At 45.4% G+C, this 24,942-nt stretch overlaps 1 protein-coding gene across 1 annotated transcript in view; it reads left to right on the top strand.

Moving 5' to 3' along the window:
- Nucleotides 1–24,546, top strand: part of ZFYVE26 (zinc finger FYVE-type containing 26) — a 56,462-nt gene extending 31,916 nt beyond the window's left edge. The window contains 18 exon segments of the mRNA XM_044271228.1: nucleotides 1,484–1,660; nucleotides 1,748–1,994; nucleotides 3,620–3,718; nucleotides 3,822–3,976; nucleotides 4,997–5,133; nucleotides 5,692–5,729; nucleotides 7,443–7,570; nucleotides 8,270–8,490; nucleotides 8,585–8,732; nucleotides 13,771–13,980; nucleotides 15,246–15,464; nucleotides 17,598–17,795; nucleotides 18,023–18,222; nucleotides 18,530–18,671; nucleotides 20,028–20,087; nucleotides 20,254–20,436; nucleotides 21,028–21,072; nucleotides 21,354–24,546. Of these exon segments, the coding sequence (XP_044127163.1) occupies nucleotides 1,484–1,660; nucleotides 1,748–1,994; nucleotides 3,620–3,718; nucleotides 3,822–3,976; nucleotides 4,997–5,133; nucleotides 5,692–5,729; nucleotides 7,443–7,570; nucleotides 8,270–8,490; nucleotides 8,585–8,732; nucleotides 13,771–13,980; nucleotides 15,246–15,464; nucleotides 17,598–17,795; nucleotides 18,023–18,222; nucleotides 18,530–18,671; nucleotides 20,028–20,087; nucleotides 20,254–20,436; nucleotides 21,028–21,072; nucleotides 21,354–21,563 (2,817 nt within the window). The 3' untranslated portion in view covers nucleotides 21,564–24,546.
- Nucleotides 24,547–24,942: the final 396 nt, after the last annotated feature.

The following is a 24,942-nucleotide window of genomic DNA, read 5'->3' as shown; positions in this document are numbered from 1 at the left end:
GGTGGACTGACGTGCTCAGTAGCCGGTGTACCAGTCTCATGGTGAACTGGCCCGGACATATTTCATTCATTCCTATCTCTCTGTAGACAGCAGAGGCGTTATATGCCGTATGTGTCTCTGGAGCTATACCTTAGGGGCCATTTTTCTATGCAGAAAAGGAAGGGGTTAACAGGAGCTATTTGCACTGCGACCTGGGAGATGCAGATGCTTGATTGTATCCTGTGTAGCCGTTGAGGAACGCTGTGATGGGAGAAAGTAAAATAATAGTAAAAGGCATATAATGACCCCCCCAGTGCCTGGGCACATCACATAGATTATACTTACCCCACTCCCCGACACCCGCATCACTCCTGATCCCTGCACGGCCGCTGCTCCATGTTCTCATCGCTGGCCATGCAGGGATCAGGAGCGATGCAGGTGTCAGGGAGCAGGGTATGTATAATCTATATGAAGGGCCCGGGCATTGGCGGGTTCATTATAGGGGTTGGGTAACCCCTTTAATAGGAAAAGACAGAGTGCCGGGATTCTGTTTTACCATACATCGGATCTGCCTGCCCACGTACACTGCGATTCTCTAGGACTGGAGGGCTGGGTTCCTACAATTTCTTGATTGTATCATGTGAGCTACTGCCCACCCACAGCAAGGGAGGAAAGTCCTCCAGATGAGCCAGTCAGTTAGTAAAGAAGTGTTTTAAATGTTTTTTCCGAGATTCTGGTATCGACGACCTAGCCTCAGGATAGGTCATCAACTTTAGACCCCTGCTGATCAGCTGTTTGAGGAGGCTGCGGGACTCTGGTGAGTGAAGCACAGTGGTGTCCATTGGATAGCAGCTGTGCTTGGTATCGCAGCTCAGTCCCGTTCACTTGAATAGGACTCAGCTGCGCCTTGGCCACGCGACTGATAAATGTGACATCACTGGCTTAGTGTCGGACCCCCAACAATCTGATATTGGTAAATATCAAAATCTCGGACAACCCCTTTGAATTCATGGCTTAGCACCTTGTGGGGAGGCTGCAAAGAAATTGACCTTCTGCTGCAGATTACATGAAATCACAGGGGGTCCCAGCGTGACATTCTGTTGATCATCTTGTCGTGCGAGGTTCCTCCTAATAAAAAGGGATTGTCCAAATTGACTTGGGTTTCTCAAAGGGGTTCTCTGGAATTTTCTGAAATTCTTGAAGTCCTTAGACCCTCTGGAGGAATGTTGTAATCTCTGCTGTGCTCAGACTAGGCGGGGGCTCTTTCTGACCAGCTTCTGGAACCCATCCGGTCAGGACCTGAGCAGAAGAGTCCGCGGAGATGGTGGCATTGGGGGCACGATGGAAGGGTCTGAAGACTTTGGGATTTTCAGAAAAGCCAATCCCTTCCTTGCTTACTTGTTTTTGTTCAGTTCCTTAGTCATGTAGATGCTTTGGGCTTCTTGTGCTCCAGGGATTCCTTCATTTATGACCGGCACAGTTTTTATTTTTCTGTCTTCCATAGCTGCTGAAGAGAGTCGAGGATCAGAACCTGCGTTTCGCCGTCACGGAGCAGGCGCTCCTTCAGACTCCTGGCATATTTGCTAGTCATTTTTTATCTGAGTACTTGCTGGCCCATTTTCCAAATAGTCTTTTGGAGATGCGATGCAATGAAATCCGGAATGTATACTTGGGATCAAAGGTAAATGATAGGCTAGGATCTCTAGGAGCTGTGACTTGACATGAGATGGCTACGGACCTGTTTCATTGATAATGGCCTCTCTTACAGCTGTTGCTGGCCCTTCCAGAATGCGCCCACACCAACTATGAACATCTCATCTCCAGCCCGCTGCTGATGGTGGAGCAGCTGCTGATGAACATGAAGATCGAGTGGGTCTCCATGGCGGTACAGACACTGCAGCAGCTTCCCATTGAGTCCGATTTCACCTTTTCTATTGAAGATGTGGACAGATTGCTGTGCAGTTACGCTGGCAAAGCCTTGGACATCCCGTTCTCTTTCAGAGAGAAACGGACAGGTAATGCTTCATTTACACGTCTGTGATTGTGGCCAAAACCAGGATCGGAGCCTCCACAGAGATCAGGTATGAGGGAAAGATCTGCTCCTGTTCTGTATTTGGCTCAAAATCGCTGATGGAAATCGCTGACTGAAGACTGACTGTGTGAATAAGGCCTAAGTCTCTGCTTTTCAGATCTAAGTCCGCCTCGTTAAAAGGTTCTCCAGTCAAGCCTCATTCACCAGTCTGGGAGATACCGGACTGGCATCCTGCTTAGTGCAGGAGTGCACGGCGTCATTGGTTGCTATGATGCCATGCGCTTTGTGCCGCCGCAACAGTACGTATGTATGATCTATACCAGTGTATTACTGTACTGCGGCGGCGGCACAAAGCGCACGGCGTCATAGCAACCAATGACGTCGTGTGCTCCTGCACTAAGCAGGATGCCAGTCCGGTATCTCATGGACAGTGTTCCACGGACGTGTGAATGAGTCTTAAAGAGGACCTTTCATCAGAAAAAAGTATCTAAACTGACTATACCGACGTGTAGAGCGGCGCCCAGGGATCCCCCTGCACTTACTGTTATCCCCGGGCGCCGCTCTGTTCTCTGGTTATAGCCTCCGGTATGTTCCTAGTTAGGCGCCACCCAGGGGAACTTAGGCTCCACCCAGGGGAACCTGCCGCGGTCTCTTTCTCCTATGCTGTAGCGCTGGCCAATCGCAGCGCTCAGCTCATAGCCAGGTGAAAGGTCCTCTTTAAGACAGATTTTTTTTTTTTTTTTAGAAAGGTCTCAGGCTGGGTAAAAAAAATACCTACTGCCGTTCGCACATACCGGCTGCCCACTGGTCTCTTTCTGGTCCTGTCTCGGCAATCGGCCGCAGTGGTGACAGGCCTTCGCCAGTGATCAGCTGAGTGGACACTTCCAACATGTCAAAGCTCGGACTAGGAAGTAGAGACCAGACCCAAAAGTGCAGAAATGGGGGGGAGGTGGGGATCAGTGAGGGGGTGCTCAGCCAGGAGGGAAAGATTTGATTGTTATTAGATCACATGAAAGTGGCTTTGCAAGTAGAATTGGGCTTTAAAGGGGTTGTCCGGGTTCAGAGCTGAACCCGGACATAACCTCATCTTCACTCGTTTAGCATTTCTTGCTCTGATGCTCCCCCTTGCCCTGCGATGCAAGAAGAATGTAAGCGCCGTAATCTCGCGCATGCGCAGTTCATTCCCTGAGGCTGATGCCAGCACAGGGAAGGAACACCATGCCGGCACTCACATGCGGCATACTCGAGCATGTGCGAGATTACAGCACTTCAACTCTGTGACTGTCGGGGGAGCAAGGAGGAGATGCGGAGGATGCGGGCGGTGCTGTGCTCCTTCACAGTGGACGTGTCTGGGCTCCTGAAATGTTGGTAACAGCCCCTTGGGCTCCTTACTGGCCTCATTTGCATATATATATAAAATCGTTTTTTTGATGGAATAAAAGCACTCAGAGCTATGGGAAATGTATATTGTGGATGTGCTAGCAGCACATGTCCTCAGCTCTATAGGCTCAAACTAGCTGACAGAATCCCTTTAATGTGTATGACCACTTACCGGCATCGTAGCAGATCGTAGCGTTTGCATTGATGCAGTAAACTCCATTTCTCTAGATTCTGTCAGTCGCATCCCAGAAAGCAGCAGTCAGTCAGCAGATCCAGAACAAGTCACCTCGTCCCCTCCTGCAGACCAGACTAATTCTCCTTTTGTAGGTAAGTACTTTGAAATGTAAGTGATGTGACTTACAGAAGTTTGCAGGAATTGCAGAGGGTCCAAGTATCTACCTCCTCTTCTCTATTGTCCTGCCCGCTCCAGATCGATCTCGGGTGCAGTCATCGGAGAAAGGGCACAGGAGGAACAAGTCTTCTCCAGAGTTTGTACCTCCTGACAAACCCCCAGCTAAAACACAGTGGATTCCAGATGAAACTGAAGCCATCTGCATGGTCTGCAAGGACGAGAGGTTCACCATGGTAAGTATGTGGGCCGATCTCACGTCTGCTCTGTAGGCTTCTAACCAAGGGCAAAAATATACCGTAAATCCCCGTATAATGCATGAAATCTGTTGCCTCTACTTAAAGGGGTTCTCTGAGACTGAAGTATTGATTACCTACTCTCAGGATAGATCTTTAATATCAGATTGGTGGTGGTCCAACCCCCATCATCCCTGACAATCACCTGTACACTGGAACTCTGGCACCCATTCACTTCAGTGGGAGCAGCAGTGACGTAACTAGCCCGGGCCACCACACAGTGGACACTGCTGTCTATTATCGGAACCAGAGCTCCTGCCTACAGCCGAATGGTGGGGATGATGGGAGTCGGACCTGTCAATCTGATATTGATGACCTCCCCAAAGAGTAGAACCCTTTAAACCTGTAATACTATCCAAAGCCAAAATTTTCCTTTTCAATTCTCAGCAGCTAGTCCGATCAGAACCCTCCCTCTGTGGACATTAAAGGGGTTATTGATATTAATGACCTATCCTCAGAATAGCTAATCAGTATCACACTAGTGAGGGTCTGAGTCCCGGCACCCCTGTCGATCCGCTGCTTCAGATAGCCACAGCGCTCACCGGAGCTCTAGTGATCCCTATGGCCTCCTCACAGCTCACCAAGCACAGCGCCACACATTGTATAGTGGCTGTGCTTGGTTTTGCAGACTCAGCCCCATTGGCTTGAATGTGACTGAGGTACGGAGACATCACTGGCCTAGTCCTCACGGAGTGCCTGACCTCGTCTAACAGCTAACTGACGGGAGCTGGACCTCTGCAGATCTTATATTGATGACCTGAAGATAGATCATTAATATCAATTCCCGTATTACCCCTTTTAATGACAGATCTACAGAATATGTCATATGTGTAGGTCCCGCATCTGGGATCCACTTCTGTCTCAAGAACGGTTCCACCATGAATGGCCACGCATGGGCTTTTCTCTGCATGCTCGCCTATGGTCCATATGTTCATGGGTCTGTATTGTCTCCCCCCGTAGTTCAACCGCAGACATCATTGCAGGCGATGTGGAAGACTGGTCTGCAGCTCCTGCTCCATGAAGAAGATGGTGGTTGAAGGCTGCCGGGAAAATCCTGCCCGCGTGTGTGACCAGTGTCATAACTATTTCTTTGCAAAGTAAGTATTTGGTTTCATAAGGAGATGGAAGGATATTGATGGTAGTTCGTGAAGCTCCTTCTTGCCATAACACTCCATTACTGATAGTCCGTGGTCCATGATATCTGCTCTAATAAAGCATCTGCACAATGACCTGGTGCTCTGGACCAGTCGGACATCTCTAGAGGCTCCTCTACATGAGCCAACGCAGCATTTACCTCTTCCAGCTGGGAGTCAGCTATGATGAGAAAAGGAGTCCTGTGCCACCTCCATTAGAATGGAGCGCTGGTTAAAAGGGTTGTCCAGGTTTAGCTCTTAATCCGGACAACCCCTTGTGCGTCCACTCCCTTCATCTCTGTGAAACTGCCAAAGGGTATTGGTCCCATACAGGTGAATGGACCAGCAACACGCTGCTCCCTACTGACGATTGGTGGGGGTCCCATCGGGCAGACACCAACCTATCACCTATTTTGTGGGTATGGGATGAGATTATGTCTTTGGGATAAGATTATGTGTGTTCATAATTTAAAGCATACTCGTACATTTACTTAATATTTGATTATTATTTTTTCATTCTAGCGCTAACAAGACAGACGAGGATTCAGAGCAATTGGAAGGTAATTTTTTTCAGGCTCAGCAAAGAGCAGGGACAGAGAGAGAAGATGAGGAGGGCGAATAGGGAGTTAGATCGTTCACTGGTTCAGCCATATTACTATGCTTATAACTGGGATAGTATTTGTGGAATGCAGTGTCTCCTTACAGAGATTCGCTCTGGTAGACAGGACAAGCGGACGCAGTATAGAGGCACCAACCAGTTCTTAAATCAGTTCAGTGTTTATTCACACTCTTGGCAAGTTCATCAACAAAAAGTCACATTCAACACAAAAAGTCACCTTTTGGTTTTGGTGTTAGTTTACACCCAGCTGGCAGATCTGCCTCAAAGAGTCCATGAACAGACTTTAGGCGGCCTGTTTCCCCTCACACTGGTCTCAGACCTCCAAGCCCAGCACAAGCCTCAGATCCCAATACAGAGATCCTTTCTGCTGAACCCAGCTGTCTTTTAAAGGCAGCTAAGGGTTGTCAAAACCCGGACCGGCACATGAGTCCAGTCCGGTGTTTGACCCCACCTGGTTGCCAATCAGTCCAGCAGCACACACTGGGAGGAAAATTCCTGCCTCCCCATACAATTCCCTTTACTGTGTCACAGTGTATTAAACGGCGTCAGGAGACTTAAAGGGGTTCTGCACTTTGTTTAAACTGATGATCTAGTCCTCTGGATAGATCATCAGCTTTTGATCAGCGGGGGGTCCAAACCCCGGGACCCCCGCCGATCAGCTGTTTGAGAAGGCAGCGGCGCTCCAGCAGCTTCTCACTGTTTACTGCCGGCCCAGTGACGGTACGACTAGTATAATCTAGCGTGGGCGGGGATAAGCTCCATTCAAGTGAACAGAGCTTAGCCCTGCCCAGACAAGTTGATACAAGTCGTGACGTCACTGGGCCAGCAGTAAACAGTGAGAAGGCCGCGGCGCTGCTGCTTTATCAAACAGCTGATCGGCGGGTGTCAGACCCCCGCCGATCAGAAGCTGATGATCTATCCAGAGGACAGATCATCAGTTTTAACAAAGCGCAGAACCCCTTTAAAGACCATACACGCTCCGCTGGAATTCTGGGAAGAAAGGGATACAAATGAGCTCTTTACAAGCTCTGCCTCTAATGCCACCAGATGTAAGGCAGCTATCCTATAAGTCAATAAGGAGACAAGGAAATATAATATCCCCTGAATCCTGACTTAGACCTCTCGCCCAGTGAAGCCAGTACTCTCTGCTCTGCACTGTCTGCAGATGAGATGCTGGCTTACTTAATATCTCAGTCATGTCTCAAGGTCAAACATTGACTTATAGGATAGCTGCTTTACATCTGGTAGCATCAGAGACAGAGCTCATCTATAACAGGGATAGGCTTGTATCAGCCTATTGTTCTGCTTTTTGGATCCCAGGAGATGCTTTCGGTTTTCTGAAATAATGGAACTGACAACGTAACTGTGACTAAACTGCTTAGAGTGAACTTTATTTAGCATGTCCCAGTCTCGTCCATTAAAACGACTGGTGTGTTTTTGACGAGCAGACACTTTTGCCTCTGATCTCACCTTTAATGTGGACATTGAGGCCATTGTTTGTCAGCACTGCCGAAGGGATTTTGCCTGTTCCGAAGACATTTGGGATGGGGCTCCCTCAATGGCACTGGTGGGGGGGCATTCAACAAACACGGTAAGGGCCTGTTCACCTTCATGTTTACTGGTTATTAAGTCTGAATATTGTTGTTTAACACAGAAAAACCAGGCGGGATCTTGGATCTTTCAGAAGTCCTCCGGCTTTCTAAAGCTGCTGAGGTGCAATGGTGGCTGACGCTCAATGAAGCTGAAAATGAAGTGGAGAGGAATGAGTTTTATTATGAGCAGGTATGTGCGCTTCCATATAATAATGCCAGGGTCCACATTGGGCTCAACACAACGGTTGCAGTTGTCCTAGCTGCTAGTATAATGTGCATGGGGCAGCCTGACGTGGGAGAGAATGGTTGATTTCAACATGTCGCCCCTTTGTTCTCCTGGGAGATGAGCTGATGCCAGAGACACGTCTGCCAGTTGCTTATTCCCTTTTCCTCTGTGAAATAAATTCCTATGGGGGAGTCTGGGTGGTAGGTCCAGCCACGTAATGTGTTTTGCCGACTTTAGGATCTAGTAACCTCTCCAGCGCTCTGCCTTAGAACATATGTTATTTTGGGGAGTTGGCCCATGAGCAATGTATGATACCTGGGAGCCCCCACACATCACGAGAACGGGGGACCCTGAGTCCCATGTGTAATCAGAGCAGTGCACTGGCAGACCCCGTAGATGTGTTTGGCATTCACACAGTGGACTCCCCCCTATAGGTGATAGATGTTGTTCATGGGGCACCACCCTTTTGGGTTATGTAGCACATAAAGAAAGTTGACTTCCCTTCCAGTATCAGATCGACCCCCAGTGGGATGAAGCATGGCTGCCGTGAGAAGGCGTTTGAACGGAGCGGTGGTCGAGCATGTCTGCTCCTGCTCCATTCTAAAGCAAGTATGTAGAAGAATGTGAAGTGTGGTATAAATCTGCATTACTTCATGTCTACAGGCCCCAAGTTCATCATTGTGCTCCGCCATCCTCAATCTGCACTCAAAAAGCGATGAATGTGGCTACCAGCTGATTGAGCGCTGCTGCCTCTTGTCCAAGGGGCTGACCAACCCCGAGATGGACAGTCGTCTTCTGCTGGACATCATTAAGAATTTGCTATTCGGTGCCAAAATGATTTTTGTCAAAGCAGCAAGGAGTAACGACCTGGCGCTGTGCGACAGGTAAGTAGTACGCGCCCGAGCTCAAACCCCCCATTAGCATCACAATGGTTCGCATCTGACGCGTTAGATTTTTCCTATCCTGTTTCTTCCGCAGTTACAGCAGTAAGGTGGATTTGCTGAAGATTTTGGTGGCAGCATCCTACCAGGACATCCCTTCTCTGGATGAGATTGTTAGACCAGCCGCGGTAGTACGGTTAAGGAATCAGCTCTTGGAGGCAGAATACTACAATTTGGCCATAGAGGTACGGTATTTTATTGTGCAGTGAGTGATGCGCCACATGCAGGGCTGTGGAGTCGGTAGATGAATGCTCCGACTCCGACGTATTTAATATGCGAATGTATTTTATACATTCCTTCAAGGAAAGAAAGGCAACATACATGTCATTACCACAGAACTACTGGCGAGGGAGCTGCTGCCTTCTCCTTTGTGAGCTGATCTTCTGCTGAAGAACGGGCAGTGCGAGGATCCAGGACGGGGCATTTATTGTAAAACATGATTTCCCTAGTAGAATCCCATAGTCGTCATGTTTAAAGTTTAAGCTAACAATCGAGTTTACAAGGTTTTATGGCCTTAGCTGAATGACAGCAGTTTTTCTAATAGTTTACAGCTTCAGTCTTGAGCTATTGACCATCCATTCCCTTCACTTATACAAGTGTCTCTAGTCCTGCAAAAAACATATTTACTTAATCAGTTATCAGCGAGAGGCTAGGTTACCCATGGGCGTCGCGTTCCCTGTAACAGCGGAACACAACACAATGGAAAGTATAAGTATTGCCGCTCCTTAACGGTGCGCTGCGTGCCATATAGTGAAGCATATAAAAAGCATGCTTCTTCACGGTCACTGAACGTGTTCGTTTTGCGGTGCGTGACGCACTGCATGCATTGGCCTTTATTCTTACAGTAGAGAATTACCGTATTTTTTGGGCAAAAGTGGGGGAAAAATACCAGTGCGTCTTATGGGGCGAATGCTGCTACCGTCCGGTGAATAGGCTGAGAGGGAGGAGGGGCTGGGGGCCAGCATCTGTTTCTGTAATGGCAGCGGGGCCCGCTGCAGTCACTGTATTCTACTACACCGGGCCCCGCTCACTGTAGTATACGGTAATCATATCTAACTTGTGGGTATTGTTAAAGTATTCCAATCATCTTGAATCTAGCGCTGTACTACTTACTACTAACTTCTTGGCAGTCAGGAGGCCGGGCGGGCGCTCGTAGCGTACGCTCACTGCGCCTGCGCCGCCCACTTTATGAATGAGGCAGGCACCGGGCCCCGCTGCCATTACAGAAACAGATGCCGGCCCCCATTCACTACACAGGGACATGGTTATGGGGGGATCTGTAGATGACACATAAGATAAGATGCTATATATGTGTCATCCACAGATGCCCCCATAACAGTGCAATCCACAGATGCCCCCACAATGATCCCCCATAACAGTGCCATCCACAGATGCCCCCATAACGGTTCAAAACCCACCAAAAGCACACCTTTTGGTTCAAATATATTTTTTCTTATTTTCCTCCTCAAAAGCCTAGGTGCGTCTTATGGGCAGGTGCGTCTTATAGGACGAAACATATGGTAATTAATAAAGTTTTTGTGAATTGGGACATTTAAACTTGCTTTTTTGTATTTTTTTATTCCAATTTAAATCTAGTCGGAGTCGGGTTAATTTTTTCCTCCGACTCCGACTGAGGTACCCAAAATTGACTCCTCGACTCTGACTCCACAGCCCTGGCTACATGACGGTCTTCACACTTTTGTTAAACATGAATAAAACCTGAGTTATAAAAAAAAAACATACCCAAGTATTTTAAGAAAGTCGACACCTGGCACATTGTGAGAATGCTACCCAGGTGTCTTCAGGCGTAGGTTTGGTGAGAAGTGCAGAAAAGTGTGGCTAAATGTCTGACACATTACCAAAAAGCACCTCTGCACATAACAAGCTTGTACAGGGGCCTAGCAGCTCTCAATTTTGAAACTACAATGGCCGCCAATAATCCCCAATAAGATATACAAAGACAATATAAAAAAAAAAATTATATAAATAGGACATAGGACTATATAAATAGTAATTAATACCAGAACAATAGTTGTATAGTACCACTTCAATGAATACAGTAAAGCGGAGATGCCCCCAGAGCTTAAAGTCCGGAGAGACTCTTATTGGCACCAAACAATAGATGAAATATATATTAATAAAAAAGGATATACAGTCAGGTCTATAAATATTGGGACATGGACACAATTCTAACATTTTTGGCTCTATACACCACCACAATGGATTTGAAATGAAACGAACAAGATGTGCTTTACCTGCAGACTGTCGGCTTTAATCTGAGGGAATTTACAGGAATTACAACAGTTTGCATATGTGCCTCCCACTTGTTAAGGGACAATTGGCTTCTCAGCTGTTCCATGGCCAGGTGTGTGTTATTCCCTCATTATCCCAATTACAATGAGCAGATAAAAGGTTCAGAGTTCAGTTGAAGTGTGCTATTTGCACTTGGAATCTGTTGCTGTCAACTCTCAAGATGAGACCCAAAGAGCGGTCACTATCAGTGAAGCAAGCCATCATTAGGCTGAAAAAACACAACAAACCCATCAGAGAGATGGCAAAAACATTAGGCCTGGCCAAAACAACTGTTTGGAACATCCTTAAAAAGAAGGAACGCACCGGTGAGCTCAGCAACACCAAAAGACCCGGAAGACCACGGAAAACAACTGTGGTGGATGACCGAAGAATTCTTTCCCTGGTGAAGAAAACACCCTTCACAACAGTTGGCCAGATCAAGAACACTCTCCAGGCGGTAGGTGGATGTGTGTCAAAGTCAACAATCAAGAGAAGACTTCACCAGAGTGAATACAGAGGGTTCACAACAGGATGTAAACTATTGGTGAGCCTCAAAAACAGGAAACCCAGATTAGAGTTTGCCAAACGAGATCTAAAAAAGCCTTCACAGTTCTGGAACAACATCCTATGGACAGATGAGACCAAGATCAACTTGTACCAGAGTGATGGGAAGAGAAGAGTATGGAGAAGGAAAGGAACTGCTCATGATCCTAAGCATACCACCTCATCAGCAAAGCATGGTGGTGGTAGTGTCATGGCGTGGCATGGAACTGGTTCTCTTGTATTTATTGATGATGTGACTGCTGATAAAAGCAGCAGGATGAATTCTGAAGTGTTTCGGGCAATATTATCTGCTCATATTCAGCCAAATGCTTCAGAACTCATTGCACGGCGCTTCACAGTGCAGATGGACAATGATGACCCAAAGCATACTGCAAAAGCAACCAAACAGTTTAAGGGAAAGAAGTGGAATGTTAAGCAATGGCCGAGTCAATCACCGGACCTGAATCCGATTGAGCTGCATTTCACTTGCTGAAGACAAAACTGAAGGGAAAATGCCCTAAGAACAAGCAGGAACTGAAGACAGTTGCAGTAGAGGCCGGGCAGAGCATCACCAGGGATGAAACCCAGCGTCTGGTGATGTCTATACGTTCCAGACTTCAGGCTGTAATTGACTGCAAAGGATTTGCAAACAAGTATTAAAAAGTGAAAGTTTGATTTATGATTATTCTTCTGTCCCATTACTTTTGGTCCCTTAACAAGTGGGAGGCACATATGCAAACTGTTGTCATTCCTGCACCGTTCACCTGATTTGGATGTAAATTCCCTCAAATTACAGCTGACAATCTGCAGGTAAAGCACATCTGGTTCGTTTCATTTCAAATCCATTGTGGTGGTGTATAGAGCCAGAAATGTTAGAATTGTGTCCATGTCCCAATATTTATGGACCTGACTGTATAGCAGTGCTAGAGTTTACACGGGCCCTCCAGAACTAGTAGCAATCTCACTGGCTTCGTAACACAGTAAAGAGTGAGGTATTAAATAGGCCAAGCACACATACCTAATGTGATGAGGCTCACATCATCGCCATTGCGCTCCTGCCCTGCCCCCAGCTGACGTCTCGCGAGAAGCGCACCACGTGATCAGCGTGGCCACGTCAGCGCGGACGCCTCTTGTAGCTATGGGAACCGGCAATGCTGAGCGCACAACGATGCTGGGCCACAGCGCACATATAGGATGCGTCTGGTCCAGAGTGTAGCTAGAGGGAGCTTCTCAATGTATATATAAGGCTGGAACAAAATAAAGCAAGGCGTAACCAAAAAGAAAAAGAAACGACAGGACTAGTATGAGGGTGACCATCAGTGCGTGTAAAGTGCCAAGTGCATACTCCAAAAAAGCTTCATTACACTCCAATCATGATGTCAGCCAAGTGATCAAAATTAGAATTTAAAAATTATGAATAAAAAGCCATGGTTTCGGTAAAATTTAACTATGTGAAATGCATAAAATGTGATTAATAGCCTATTTATATCATATTATTAAACAGTGGTGGATTAATTCATATTTAGATTAAATAATTTATAATCAGAATTTATAACAACCGTGCAGAAAAGGGCATTCAAAAAATAAAATGGTTCACAAATAAGACAATTTATATTGCTTGTAAAAAAAAAAAAAACTAAACAAAAAAAACTGTATATATATTAAATATTACAAAAGCCAGCTAACATCTGAGTCAGTTAGTTACGTGCAGGGTGCAAATATACATGTAATTGCTCCTGTTGTCATCCCAAAGTGTGACCGTCAGAGGGCCTATATCCTCTCTCATTGGCGAGGTGGGTGATAACATGAGGAAAAGTTCCTGGATTCTCCCCGCCCTTCCATCCCTGGTGTCCCTGGAGACTTGCAGCCCCACCCGCCCCTTATACTTACACAGAATCAAGAAGTAACACTTTGAAAGGGTCACTGTACTTACATTCATTATCATAGGGACATATCAAAAGTTTACATACATAGTCTGATCACTGAGACCCCCACCGATCTCTAGAACGCTTAGCACGCTCTCAAAAAAAGTCAATGGGCCCATCTCGAGAGTGCACTAAGCAAGCGCTTCTCCCTCGTTCTAGAGATTGGTGGGGGTCTCAGCGCTCAGACTTATTTAAGCCATATTCTTACCAGTTTTTATAAGAATTGAGTTATAATAACAGTTTATGAGGTCAGGAGATCATGGATAAGACCTACACATGAGTCATCAGATGACGGGATTCAAAGAAAATAGAAACTAACAAGACCAACTGAAAAAAAAAAAAGATTTTTAGCCCCAAATTAGCAAAATATGCCCATTTGTTGTATTGTATAAAATTTATTGTAGCATACTTTTTTTCCAGTATGCTTCATAGCATTGCTGTTTTTGCATTGCTTCCACATTAGGTATCTACAAAGACCGGACTGGACCCTTCTGGTGTGTGGCACGCCTGGGGCATGGCGTGTCTGAAGTCTGATAACTTACCCGGGGCCAGGGAGAAGTTCAGCAGATGTATGAAAGCTCCTTTAGATCTGAACCAAAAGAATATTGGGTCGAAGCTCTTGGAAGATGTTGTTCAGCACTTGGAGTCTGCAGCCAAACCCATTCTACTGGTGGTAAGATGTCCTCCTTCTGTGATTATGTATGGTCAAGGGGTTTTAGAGACCTGACTGGTCATTATTACTACAAAATGTGAGGGAGAACCTAAAATGATCCACTGCCTTATAGTGACCCTTAGAATAAGGAAATGGGTTTTTGTATGTGTAAGATGATCATCGTGTCGTTTTTAGATCTTATTTTGATGCTCCTTTTTTTTTTTTTTCTGATAAAAGCTCCTCATTCTTCCCGAATACAGTGATTTAAAAGATAACATTCTGTCCGTCTGCAGCTGCCACTAGGGGGAGCTAATTGTATTAATGAAAGGGATTATCTCACAAAACGCTAGGGGATAGGTGATAAATGTTTGCCGGAGATCCAACTGCTGAGATGGAGGGGTAGTAACCATGTCAGTCCTCTGCTTAGTTCACTTCTATGGAGCTGATAGACCGCTGTCTATGTGGTCCTATAGAAGTACATGGAGTGGTGGATTGACACATGCTTTACCGCTCCATTCAGCAGTTGGACCCTCCCCCCCCCGATCCAGTATTCGCCAACCTATCCTAAATATTTGTTGGGTAACCAGTTTTCTACTTTGGAGTCTGTATAACTTCCTTGCCTACGCAGCTGACTGTCCTGCTGAATCTGACAGAGCACTGCTTCTGGCTGGGTCTGCTTCTTCTGTTCCAGCCTCTGTTCTCCCAGTGCTAGATATAGCAGCAGGGAGGGGGAGGAGGTTGTCACAGCAGATTACAGTGTGTGGGGGGCAGATCCCACTGGCTGTAGGTAGGGAGGAAAGCACACACAGTGAAGTCTGCAGGAAGAGTCAATAACATGGGCTGTGTACAAGAGAAGGGCTGTAGAGAGGGGGGAGAGCGCCCACTGTAGACTGGAAAATGGAAAGGAAGAGGGAATTGCGCTCCTCGGCATCAATGTCTGTCAGTACAAATGAGAGGACATCCCTCATGGGCTGAAGAAAGATAAATCAGTCCTGGAAGAAAGTTGTGCTGATATGTCAGCTAGTGAAGGCAGCAGTATCCTAGACACACAAATCTCACATGCAGCATATATTACTGGCAGGGATATGTCTACATGACCTAAATCTGATGTCTATGCATGGGATTTGATGCTCAGAATGCTATAAAGACCTAATATAGATTAAAAACAATGTTTTGTTCAAGGCTAGCCATTTCTCTCCATTGTGGCAGGTTTTACTGTCTTTCTCGGGCTCTCGAATAGTAAGATCATGTGTGAGGTCTTAAGTTGTTTTTCTCCGTTCTTGCAGAAAGACGACGAGTATTTTGCCACCTTGAAAGAACTGGAAGTTACCCTGAAAGCGCGCTGCCTTTGGTACGAGATGATGCCAGAGGGGAAGATCCAAAATAACGCCTATTACCAGGAGTGTCTGTATTACCTGCACACGTATGGCACCCACCTGGGAATTATACAGTTCTATATGAGACATGACCTCATGCGGGATGCTTTGCTGCATCTATTGAACAAGGTAGGGTATCTTGAAGGTTGTCAGATCGTATGTAAGCAAATCATTGCACAATTCAGTTATGGGACTTTCTAATCGTTTTCAAGATCTCAGTTTGCTGTCTATGAATAGTGACATTCTAGACTTCTTCCGTGAGTCTAAAGGGGTTTTCCAAGTTATATTTATTACAGGCCAACTACAGGACAGGGTTTAAGGGGTTGTCTAGGTTCAGAGCAGACATATCCCCATTTTCACCTTGGCAGCCCCCCTGACTTGAGCTGAACTGCGCTAAATCGCGCAGGGCAAAGGCATTTTCTGGAGTTCCGGTCCATGGTGCTGCCAGGCGGAGGCTTCCGCCCAACAGTGAGCCCGGCACTGATGGGTGGGCTTTAGCGCTGCCCTAGCCTGTAAAACGGCTAGGGCAGCGCTAAACCCCACCCATCAGAGCCGGTGACGTCGCTGAACACACTGCTGGGCGGAAGCCTCTGCCCGGCAGTGTGTTTATTGTGAATAAAAGAGCCCTTGCCCTGCGCGATCCAGCGCAAAGCAAAGGAGAGCATCAGAGCATGAAATGCTAACATCAGGGGGGATGCATGGGTGAAATTGTAGGTATGTCCGAGTTCAGCTCTGAACCCGAAAAAAAATACGCAAAAACCTTTAACTCCCTTTCCCGGCCTCCTCCAACCCAGAGTGCTGGTCTGCTCCTCCCGGCTCCAGTATTGATATTCCATATACTACTGCAGCCAGTCTCTGGCCTCAGAGGTGTACAGCATGAGATGGCTGAGGCTCTAGATTGGCTGAAGTGGTGTATGGGATGTCACTGCTGCAACCCGGTGGCGGGGACCAAGTGGCTGTCCTGAATAGGTGGGAGCTGTGTTATGCAAAAACCCTTTGTGCCCTTTTTATAAATACGTTGAAGGAAACTATCAGAATAGGAGAGAGCTTTGTATTGTACATGTCTTTATTGCCTGGACTGGATACAGGTTTAGGTTTCAGCCGCTAGATAAAAAAAAAAAAAAAGATAAAAAAAAGTCCTAATTTACAGACTGCTCCGTTCCGTGGCCCCGCAAAAAAAATATAACATGTCCTATTCTTGTCCACGCTTTGCGTAGAAGAATAGGCAGTTATATTAAAGGCTGTCCGTGCACTTTTGCAAAATTGCGGAACGCACACGGACGCCATTCGTGTAATGTGCATCCGCTTTGCGGACCGCAAAACACACAATGGTCGTGTGCATGAGGCCTTAGTTCACAATCACTTTTTAATTAGGTGAACATTGGCTGAACCTGCTAATTTTTAACAGGACCAGCCAACCACTTAATATATATATTTTTTTTATATAATAGGCAATCTGATCTGACTATTTTCTAATACACTTTATATATACTGTATGTATTTAAAATTCTGCATACATACCTTTCTTATATCAGGAAGTCGACCCCTATATGCATGTAGAATGGTATTTGTAAAAATGGCCTCCTGTTTCTAGGTGATGTTGTAAAATGGCCTCCTGTTTCTATGTGATGTTGTAAAATGGCCTCCTGTTTCTAGGTGATGTTGTAAAATGGCCTCCTGTTTCTAGGTGATGTTGTAAAATGGCCTCCTGTTTCTAGGTGATGTTGTAAAATGGCCTCCTGTTTCTAGGTGATGTTGTAAAATGGCCTCCTGTTTCTAGGTGATGTTGTAAAATGGCCTCCTGTTTCTAGGTGATGTTGTAAAATGGCCTCCTGTTTCTAGGTGATGTTGTAAAATGGCCTCCTGTTTCTAGGTGATATTGTAAAATGGCTGCCTGTCTGGCTCTAGGTGGTGATCTTGCATTTTTTATAAAGTTTAGTGTAAAAAAAAAAAAACACACACAGATCTGCTTCTCCACAGACACTGGTAGCCATGATGAGGTAGTAATAATGTATATACTGTACATGTTTTGCTCTTCATTACACTACTATCACCTGGTCAGTTAACTGAAAGCCAGGTCAGATGATACATGCGAGACTCACATGATGGCTCTCATGACTGATGTCATGTTTGGTCCTATCTATTTCTCCTGTGGATGCATTTTGTAGGACTATAATGGGCCATACCATTTTTTTCCCCCTCATATCTGTTTTCTGTATTTGCATTGCTTTTGCTGATTTTGGTTGACTGCTCTTCATGTAGGAATGCTCGGGAGATATTTTCATAGAAGGCATTTTTGTGCCCAGCTATGAAAGTGGCAAGTTGCAAACGCTTGAAACGATGTTAGAATCTATAGACTCGACTCTGGAGAGTTGGAGCACCTACCTCATCGATGCCTGCAAACATCTCCAGCAGAAGAACTACTACAACATCTTGTATGAACTGCAGCAGTTTATGAAGGTGAGTTTATATCTGTTTGTGGGATAGCCGTCCAAGCAACTCTTCTGGTCTCCATCTATCTGCTTTAAGACCCCTTTACTTGGATCGGGAAAAATGGAGCGGCACCATTTCTCAGTATCTGAGGACCAGCTGTGTACAAGGAGAGCGATGCAGACGGTCAATTCTCTGAGACGTTTGATCATGTAAGGTGACCATTCCTAAATGAGATATGTCTCGGTTTTTGACAGGACCATGTACGTGCAGCCATGACCTGCATACGGTTTTTCTCACACAAAGCTAAGAGCTACCGTGACCTGGGTAACAATCAGACGTGGCTGGTAAAATCCAAGGAGCATCTAAAAATCTACTTACAGGAAGTGTCCCGAAGCAATAGAAGAAAATCATTCGATACATTCAGGAAAAAGATGTCTGCAACCGACGTCTCCAGGTAATTACTCTACAAAGTAAGCGCTTCGTCTAGCGTAAAATGAGGGACTATGCGGGAATGGGTTCATTGAAGTCACCTCCACTGTTCAGAAGGGGAGGTAGGACATTTTAACAGCAGATTTTAGGGCGGGGAAGCATGGTCCACGCGGCTTTCCGACCACCTCTGGAAGGATGGAGTTGGTGATGGAGCAGGTCCTAGTGGTGGTTACAAACACCAGTCTTAGCATAAAGTCCACTGGCAGACAATGCGCCACATTTATTAAGAGGTAAAAGTCTGCATTAAGGACTACCTAACCCTTGTCTCCTAGGCATATCAACACTGTTGAACTGCAGATGGAGATCACGAAGTTCCTGCAGAGATGTGAGAGTTTGCGGACTGCTCAGGTGTACGACAAGCCACCGCCCACGCTGTTCGGAAACAGCGCCATGATGATCGATGTGGCCAGCAGCGTGAGTGCCCTGTTGACTTTTAGCAAATGATAATGCCCGGTTCACACAACGCAGTAGTCCTTCAATCGTTTCTGGAGTTTCTCTTTATTATATAAGAACATGAACTGACCCCAGAAAGGAAAGAAGGATAAAGGAAAATATCATCTTGTCTTCTCGGTGCGATCTGTTCTGGCATTGCTTACAAAAAAAAAAAAGAAGTGAAATCCAGAACTGAACCCCACAACTAGAATAATAATAAAAATTCTGATCCAGCTAAGCACAGTGTCACTCCGCCTCAAATCGTACTTTCAGGGGTCCTCGTCATTTTGGTTATTTAATAAGGTCCTCATATAGTCCATTGCCCTTGTGTCAGTATAATGCAGTGGTTGTGGATTCACTGTGCCATTGAACAGATTTGACCTAGGGCTACTCCTAAATTCCCCCCTGCTTTTCACCCTTTCACTTCTATATAGTAATCTGGTCTTCGCTGCAGGGGAACCACCAGGCCGCTAGCTTTTGGAGTAGTCTCTATTCAGTGACACTTGACCCAGGAAGGTCAGGAGACACCGGTGCGTGGCACCACCAAAAGGGACAGGCAGAATCATAGTCATTGGACAAACCAAGGTCAGGGCAGGTAGCATTTGTTCAATCCGGTAATCAGGCCAATGGTCAGGGCAAGCAGCAGAGGGTCTATACCATAAACAGGCAGATGTCCAGGAAGCAGAACAGGTTTAACACTGTCAAGTCAGACATAGAAGATCAGATGACTCTTTACACCTTTGGAGTGACTAGGCAAGCTAGGAACCGTATTGCTCAGGCAGGTGCCTTAAATAACCTAGATAAGGCTGTCTTATGCTGTATAGGACGCACCCTATGGAAGCGAGAGACTGCAGACAGGAACGTTACAGCCGGCTGACGCATACATATTATGAAGAGAGTGAGGGAACAGTTTTGTTTTCAGCACTTCAGGAGGGACTGAAAACAGTCCAGTCTCTGTATTACCAGTATTATGTGCAGGGGCGGCCAGAGCAGGAAGTTGGTGAGATGAAGCTTCAGCTGATTCAGCTCAGTGAGTGATGTCAGAGAAGGGGATGTCGTTTTGGAAACTTCTGCTGTACAGCCCAGTAACATTGACCTATAGTGTACAAAACCCCTTGGTAAATTACATTTGAGGGATCATTGTGTGTGACAGAAGTAGTGGCCGTGGCGTGTTACGTGACCCTAGTAGCGTCATTTTATGACGTTTGTCCAGAATATCGATGTAATGTGAATGCACGGCTGCAAGTCAATCACAGAAGATCCCGCCACAAGCCCCCTTGCTTGGATGTATATCAAAGTGATATATGTATATTTTGTTTTCTTACACAATTTCTGTAGGTCATATTAGGTGGGAAGAACGTAGAAGAAGGCTTTGGAATTGCTTTTCGAGTCATCCAGGTAAGACGTCTCCACCGTATTGGTACCGTCTACATTTCAGCAGTAATGTCTTGTGCATCTAGTATTCAATGTGTTCAAGGAGAAGTTCATGACTTTCATTCGATGCCTCTGTATCTCATGTGTCTATCTGTATAGTGAATGAACTTCTTTATATCTTAAATTTCAGGATTTCCAGCTTGACGCCTTCAAGGTGTACAGCAAAGTGTGCAAGCAGCTGGTGCAACAGGAGAATTACTCCGAAATCCTGCAGCTGGTCAAGTGCGTGAGCGAGTCCGGGATCGCGGCAGAGAAGGACTGTGATCAGATTTTACTCAGATGCGTTGAAGAAATGGCAGACGTTCCTTCTGATGTAAGATGCTGGTTATTCTGTGGCCAGAATAAGAGGCACAAAACATGGAACAAATTGGCAGCCGTTCGGGTTTAAAGGGCAACCTCATCTGAAAATGTCAACAATAGAAGCGTTACCAGAATTATTGTGTTAAAGAGCACCTGTCAGCAGGATCAATCCTATGGTGCCTGGTAGAGTTGGCCCTGCTGATTAAAATGATACCTGTCTTGTGAAAATCGGTTGTGGAATTCCTGAGAAAATAGACTTTTATTGTTTACAGCTTCAGTGCTCCGAGGGGCGTGGCCAGCAGTGGAAAGCTGGTGTTCACTGAGGGGCCAGGCCACGCCCTTCTGTACTGAAGGCCTCAATTGCACAGTGAATAAAATTCTTTGTTTTTCAGGACTGCCACAACGGATTTTCACAAGACATGTATCATTTTAATCAGCAGGATCAACCCTGCCAGTCAAGATGCTTGGTTTAATAGGGTTGATTTTACTGACGAGTGCCCTTTAAAATCGCTTGAAAAGATGTGCTGTAATGTAAAGCCTCTTTTCTATTATCGGAGTGTAATGGGTCAAAATACATTTCATTTGATCTCCTCTTTGATTCCAGGAACTGGAGAAGCTCATCCAAGGCATGAGAAGTGATGAAATCAAGGTAGGGGTTGAGGTGCTGTAACTGTAAATGACAGATTTTCAGAAATTCCTAAGGTTAAAAGTGATAATTATTGTGTCTGTAGCCTTTGATCAGGCTGTGGTGCGCCATATCTAATGACAGGTACATTTTAATATTAAACCAGAAACAGCGCCACACTTGCCTATGGGTGATATGTGGTACTACACATTGTTTTTTCCCCTAACTACCTTATTGCTATAGTATAGCATTTCTTTTAGCATTGTGTGTTCCCTATTGACATCACTTTCTTCTCACCCTTGAAGATCAAAGCATTTCTGGCCTGCCGCATGATGCGCTCAGCCTACTTGACCGCCGTTAAGCAAGAGCACGAGAAAGCCATCCAACTAGTACAGGAAGTATGGCAAGCGGCGCACAACCTGAATGACAATGTGGTCCAAGGCATCTGCTCCAAGTGGCTTGTCGAGCACCCTCCAGTTTCGAAGCAGGCACAGCGCCATACATCTCGCAAGTGAGCCTGGTGCCTGGAGGAAGAAAAGAGGGGCCAAGATGGGTGACTTCTGTTTAGGAGATAGGAGGACCTTTAGTGATGTACCTGTATTGTGCAGACCAGTGGTCTCCAACCTGAGAGCCATAGTTCGAAGCCACAGGTTGACGACCATTGGCCTAGATGTGTCTACCTCACTCCTTAACCGTAGATGCCTGACTTTTATACTGGTGTTTTATAATGTGTGTGATGGGCTATGTGCATACAGCCACGCTCCTGACCACGTACTATGTGCAGCAGTTTCATTAATTACTATTTGCTTCATTACTGAAATTTTACCTACAAACACCTCAACATGGCCTACATCAAATAACAAGTGTTACAGGGGTTTTCTAGTAGTCGCCCCTTTAAGTGACGCATAGTCATTGACACATTGAGCACTAAGAATGTAAGTTTTCCTAAAAACTTTTGCTGTCATTAGGCGGGGGCTGTTTTTGTGGCAGCCTGTGTCGTAGCAGCGTAGGCACAGTAGATGAGATTTGTCCTGAAAGGCTGCCACCCTTGTCCGTGGGTTGTGTCTGGTATTGCATCTCGGGCCCATTCAAGTAAATCGGGCTGAGCTGCAGTGTCAAGTTACGGCCCATGGGCAGGAAACTGAAATTTTTAGATTGTTTTGCTTGATTTCAGCTAAATATGTCACCACAGAGGGGTCCAGATCAAAGAGGTCCTGACTCTGACCCTATGGAGAACAGATTCTTGTTAAGTTTACTTCTAAAAGGTTCTGGTTATATGATATATGATCTGATTTGTGTTACTTTTATGGATATAGAATATGGCTGACTAATGTATTTTATGTATGTATACATAGAACCTTATATCTATCATTTATGGAAATCAGTCTTAACCTACCTTATGGGCACCATGAAGTACCAGCAACAGGTACTTCTCCTCACATCTAGGCTCTGTACAAGGTCGGACTGACCCAACAGCGTTCCAGAAGATCCTCTGGTGGGCTCGGGCTCTGATACCTTAGTGGGCCCTAAAAATACAGAAGAATTCCCATTTGACTTTCCTCTCGGGTCTATTTCTTTGATTCAAACCTATTGAACCTCATTGATGGTATAGGGGTTGGGCCTTGAGAAAAATGTTCTCTGGTGGGACCCCAATATCCCCAGTCCAATACTGCCCCTGTATGATGTTCTTACTATTTAGTCCTATGGGTATGAAGGGTTTCTGTGTCTATGGCTGTGTCCTATGTGAACAGTGCCGCTGCCGGTTCAGGGGTGAAATGGGGAGATACGGTATACTGGAGATCTCTCTTTATTGATGAATATTAAGAGGGTCTTCTGGCTTTGAAACAAATTTACCTGATAAAATGACAAACCCATACTCTTCTCATAAAGGGATTGTCCAGCGAGAGAGAGAAAAAAAAGGTTTCATAAAAGGAGCAGAATGGGTTAAAAAATTAAATACCGGTTAGCATTACTTGCTGCATTGATCCTCTTCCACTGCTGAGTTGACTCACAGACTGGACCAGAAAGCAGATACCAGCAGGGACCCTTCACCGGTAGCGACTGGGGATCTGTGAAGTGACTCATACTTCTTTTATTTAATTGTTTTTATCCAATAAAGTAAATATTCCCGCTGAAGAACCCCTTTAAATAACACGTGATCAGTGCTGCAGTGTAAACAGTCCAGTGGAGGACCATGGGATCGGCAGCACTGCGGTGGTGGGCCGAGGGGGTTAACAGGTAAGTGTTAGTTTGTCAGCCTGGATATCCCATCTTTTGTATAGGATAAAATTCTGAACATGATGTATTGTGTAGTTCCTGATATGTACAGTGTGCAGTGCTACCTAGAAGTATCAGTATTGATTTAGTTAGTCATTGTCTGCACTGGGTGACAGCCGTATGGCACTGACCCAGGTGGCACGCTGGACACGTCTCATGTGCTTTACTTGTGATGTTGCTGGATGACATTGTGAAGGTTACATCTCTTCCTGATTATGAACATGATGCTGAGCATTATCTTACTTACTGGATCCCGCATATAGGATACGAGATTCTGTGCCAGACTTGTCATGTATGTATATAGCCTAAAAAAGCCATTGGCCCAGGACTCCAGCAATGCTCTGTAGATGGAACGTGTAGAACCCACAGATTCCGATAATTATCTAGGGTGGTCACACAAGCCCCAGACATAATGCATCTGCGCCAATAATATATTAATTTATCTGACATAGTTGTCTTGATTGCTTGATTACGATGGTAAAATATAGGAGATAAGGGACATAAAATAAGTCATCTCCCTGGAGATGTTCTCTTATCCCAAGGTGTTAGAAGACCACTAAATATACAATAAATATCCTCACTAACTCCTCCCTAAACATCCTCCTCTCCGGTCTCATATTACAGTTCAGTGTGTGAGCTATAGATGTAGAAATCTTTTATATGTGTTCCCGAAAAACCAGTCTTTCTCCCTTTTTACTTTTGCACGATCCATGGTCTAGCTGTAAGGCAGTGGTCTGCAGCAGGAGCCTCCTCCTCCCGACTTCTAATGGTCATGACAATGGACGGACACCCAGGTTTCTCAGAAACAGATGTAGCTTGATTGAAGAGGACAACTTCTTCTTTGCATAAATATCTTAGGGCACTTTTATAGATTTCCGGGTTCGACATTCATATATGAAGGACACCAGCTTGCTTTCTCGGTGTGCTTCTAGGGTTTCTGTAGGACTTGTGTAACTGTTGTGTAATAGACTGAGTATACGGTCAACCCTGATGCCCTCAACGACATCTTTCTGGGAAAATCTATGCAATATTTGTAAGTGTGCCCTCTCTTTTGTTTGTAATGAAACGTATGGAAAAATCTTGATTTGCACTGCGATCCTTGCACTTTATAACTGTATTTTGTACCTTTTGTGTGAGTTTTCTTGTCAAGTCTACAATGAGAGTTTTTTGTCTAATACCAAGGAGAATATAATAAATGAATCGGCAAATAAAGTAACAATTTCTCAGAATAGTTGTCTCATCGTTTTATTTGTATCATATTCCACAAAAATGACCTTTTCAAAGGACCATATCTTCCACTGGAGCAGTTTTTTTGTTTTTTTGGGATCCCAGCATTCCAGGGGTCGACGCAATGTATGTCTTCCCTGCATTTATCTCTAAGAAGATCCCCTGTAAATAGGATGTATGAATGTTCTCCATTTTTACTCTGCCCATTCTTGGCCTGTAGGCTCCATGCTTGAAGACTTTCTGGAAACATACCATAGGCATGCTGAATCTCAAGTAGAACATCTCCAGTACTACATCTACATGATGGAGTATAGCAGAAAAAAACTGCATAAAGTTAGTGTCCTATAAGGGCACATGGAAGTCCGTGGCTTTGTACAGCAATTGTAGGGA

This window comes from Bufo gargarizans, chromosome 11 (assembly GCF_014858855.1).
Source record: "Bufo gargarizans isolate SCDJY-AF-19 chromosome 11, ASM1485885v1, whole genome shotgun sequence".
In the NCBI taxonomy this organism is placed as follows: domain Eukaryota; kingdom Metazoa; phylum Chordata; class Amphibia; order Anura; family Bufonidae; genus Bufo; species Bufo gargarizans.
The sequence above is the reverse complement of the archived record's forward strand: the minus strand, read 5'-3'. Positions and strand labels throughout refer to the sequence as shown.